Source organism: Triticum urartu, chromosome 5 (genome assembly GCF_003073215.2).
Source record: "Triticum urartu cultivar G1812 chromosome 5, Tu2.1, whole genome shotgun sequence".
Lineage (NCBI taxonomy): Eukaryota > Viridiplantae > Streptophyta > Magnoliopsida > Poales > Poaceae > Triticum > Triticum urartu.
Genome location: NC_053026.1, coordinates 9,608,757 through 9,611,225, shown reverse-complemented (window position 1 = coordinate 9,611,225; position 2,469 = coordinate 9,608,757). Strand labels below are relative to the sequence as shown.

At 57.3% G+C, this 2,469-nt stretch overlaps 1 protein-coding gene across 1 annotated transcript; it reads right to left on the bottom strand.

Moving 5' to 3' along the window:
- Positions 1-424: 424 nt before the first annotated feature.
- Positions 425-2,185, bottom strand: LOC125506620 (E3 ubiquitin-protein ligase WAV3-like). Its single transcript, XM_048671410.1, has 2 exons — positions 2,137-2,185; positions 425-2,045 (listed from the first exon to the last, which is right to left on the bottom strand). Exons 1-2 carry the CDS (start codon positions 2,183-2,185, stop codon positions 514-516), a joined length of 1,581 nt encoding a protein of 526 aa, XP_048527367.1. The 3' UTR covers positions 425-513.
- Between the last annotated feature and the right edge of the window lie 284 nt (positions 2,186-2,469).

The window sequence follows — 2,469 nt, the reverse complement described above, 5'->3', positions numbered from 1 at the left end:
GTATGTGATAAGGATCATGTCCTTAGATGTCTAGACTAAACAACCTATATTTCCATAGTCTTGCCACACTAGCTACTTTGCAGTTGGCATGTGCACGCGCATACTATGCTCCCCATTGAACTGTTCAAATTTAGCATTGTGTGTATACATGCATTCATTCTTACAATGTAAAGCCACCTGATTAATATAAAATATCTCTGATATTTAAACCACCTTAATTAGTGTCAAGTATTAGTATATTTCCTTATTACGATGGACGGGCACGGCTACACGCGACTTTAAGGTCTAGTTTAAGAATAGAGGATAGAGGATGCGTGAGAAGCGTCAAAGTATCAAACTCGAGCAATTACATGCTCTTTATTTAATTGATTGAAGCAAACGGGGTACATGGATTACAATATTACAGGGAAGAGATAAACGGAAAATTACATGCAAGCCAACGTACAAACACATGCAATGCGATGCGAGGATAGATATATGATAAAGTGTTGCACCATCGGGGGCGCGGTTGAGCTAGCGCTTGCGCTGGCTGGCGTCGGCGAGCACCTTCTTGATGGACTGCAGCGCCTGTATGGCGGTGTCGAGGTAGAGGGCGAGCGGGGCGGCGATGGTGCCAAATGGATCGTTTTTTATCTCCTCCTCGACGTCGTCGTCGGCGGTGGGCACCGGCTCCTCCGGGTTCTCCTCAAACCTCTTGGCCTGCTCCAGGTAGGCGATCATGCGCGGCGTGACGTAGAGGGAGATGACCTCCCCCTCGTCGCCCCTCCCGGCGGTGCGCTGACGGCCGTGCGACGCAATGGTGGCGAGCGCGTAGGGGTGGCCCCGCTCGTTGTAGAGCGCCTGCGACTCCATGAAAGTGAGCAGCTGCAGCAGCTCAGCGCGTAGCGCGTTGATCATCCTCTCGCCGTCATCCAACATGATGTCCTCCACCGCGTTCTGCGCGTCCATGATCTTTTCCCGCGCCTCCGCCAGCTTCTCGGCGTCCGCCAGGAGGCTCGCCGTGCCGATCGTGTTGGCGTGCAGCCGGCGCAGCTCCTCGGCCTGCACCGAGCGCTGGGAGGCGCCCGCACTGGAGGGGTCGGCAGGGCTTGGGTTGGGCGTGCGCACGATCAGGATGTTCTCCGAAGGCTGGCGCGTCTTCTGGCCGGCGTAGCTGTGCCGCGCCTCGGCCAAGGTGGCGTCGTACTCCTCGGTCTCGTCGCTGTCCCTGAGCGTGAAGTTGACGGCCACCTTGCGCGCTTCTCCGCTGAAGAGGGTGCCGAACTTGATGGTGATGAGGCCGCTCTTGGCGTCGGTGGTCGTGGTGTAGTCGGTGCCGGGGGCCACGGTCATCTTGTCCAGGTCGCCGTCGGCGTTGTTGGGCTCGAGCGTGAGCTGCACGTCCTGCGCCACCACCGTCAGCAGGCCGCCGAGCAGCTGCGAGAAGGGCGCGCTGAGGTTGGTCCCGTCGGGCACCGCGCTGTACGTCCCGCCGGTAGACTTCTTGGCCAGGTCGCTCAGCAGCTTGTGGTCCGTGCCAGCGCCGAAGCCAAAGGTGTATACGGCCACGTCGCCGGGGTTCACTTGCCTGGGGTCACCGGAGGTCTGCCCGTCGGACATGAGGAAGATGTTGGGGGTGCGAGATTCGGTGTGGACGCGGCCGCCGAGGACGGCCAGCCCCAGGTCAAGGCCGGCCTTTATGTCGGTGCCGCCGCCGGCCGCTAGGCCGTTGACGATGGCCTTGAGGTCGGTCTGAGCAGCCTGCGTCATGGAGCGCAGCGGGTTGAGCCTGCGGGCGGAGCTGTCGAAGGTGACGATGGAGAGGCGGTCCATGGGGGTGAGCTTCATGATGACGAACTGAAGGGCCTTCTTCACGCTCTCGATCTTGTCCCCGCTCATGCTGCCACTAACGTCGAGCACCGCCACCAGGTCCAGCCCCTCCCTCATGGCGGCGGAGGATGTCGCCTTGATCTCCACCACCGCCGTCACCGCGTCCTTGGTCAGCCCCACATCTTTCCTGCTGAACGCCGGAAATGCCATGGTCACCAGCCCATCTTTGCTCGAACCTGCACATGCATATAATCCTCCATTAACAACCACATTCCCTTGGTGAATTAGTTACATTGGGATCTCTCAGATTAAGCTAGCTAGCTGTACCTGCATTATTCGGAGAAGAAGGCTTGTCGTCGTCATGGAACAGCGCCATGGTGCTCGCTAAGGTCGGTCGATCGAGTAGAGGAAGTAGATTGAGACAGACAGAGAGAGCAGCTTCTGTATGTCTGTGTGTGTGATAGATAGGCAGGGATACCTCCCTATATATACACACCCAACACCAAGATATCTATGTGTACTATTAGTAGACAGCTTCTTCATCCATTTCATTTTATTCAATCTGGCAGACATGACCCACATGACCGGCATTGGCTATCGTAGTGGCTCAGCTCATTTTCGGCTTGATGAGCAGCAGGCTCAAGCCGAGCTGGCTCACCG

Coding starts and splice junctions, on each gene's coding strand:
- LOC125506620 (XM_048671410.1), bottom strand. CDS start 2,185: ATGGCGCTGTTCCATGACGACGACAAGCCTTCTTCTCCGAATAATGCA. Junction 2,046..2,136: donor TTCTTCTCCGAATAATGCAG/GTACAGCTAGCT, acceptor ATGCATGTGCAG/GTTCGAGCAAAGATGGGCTG.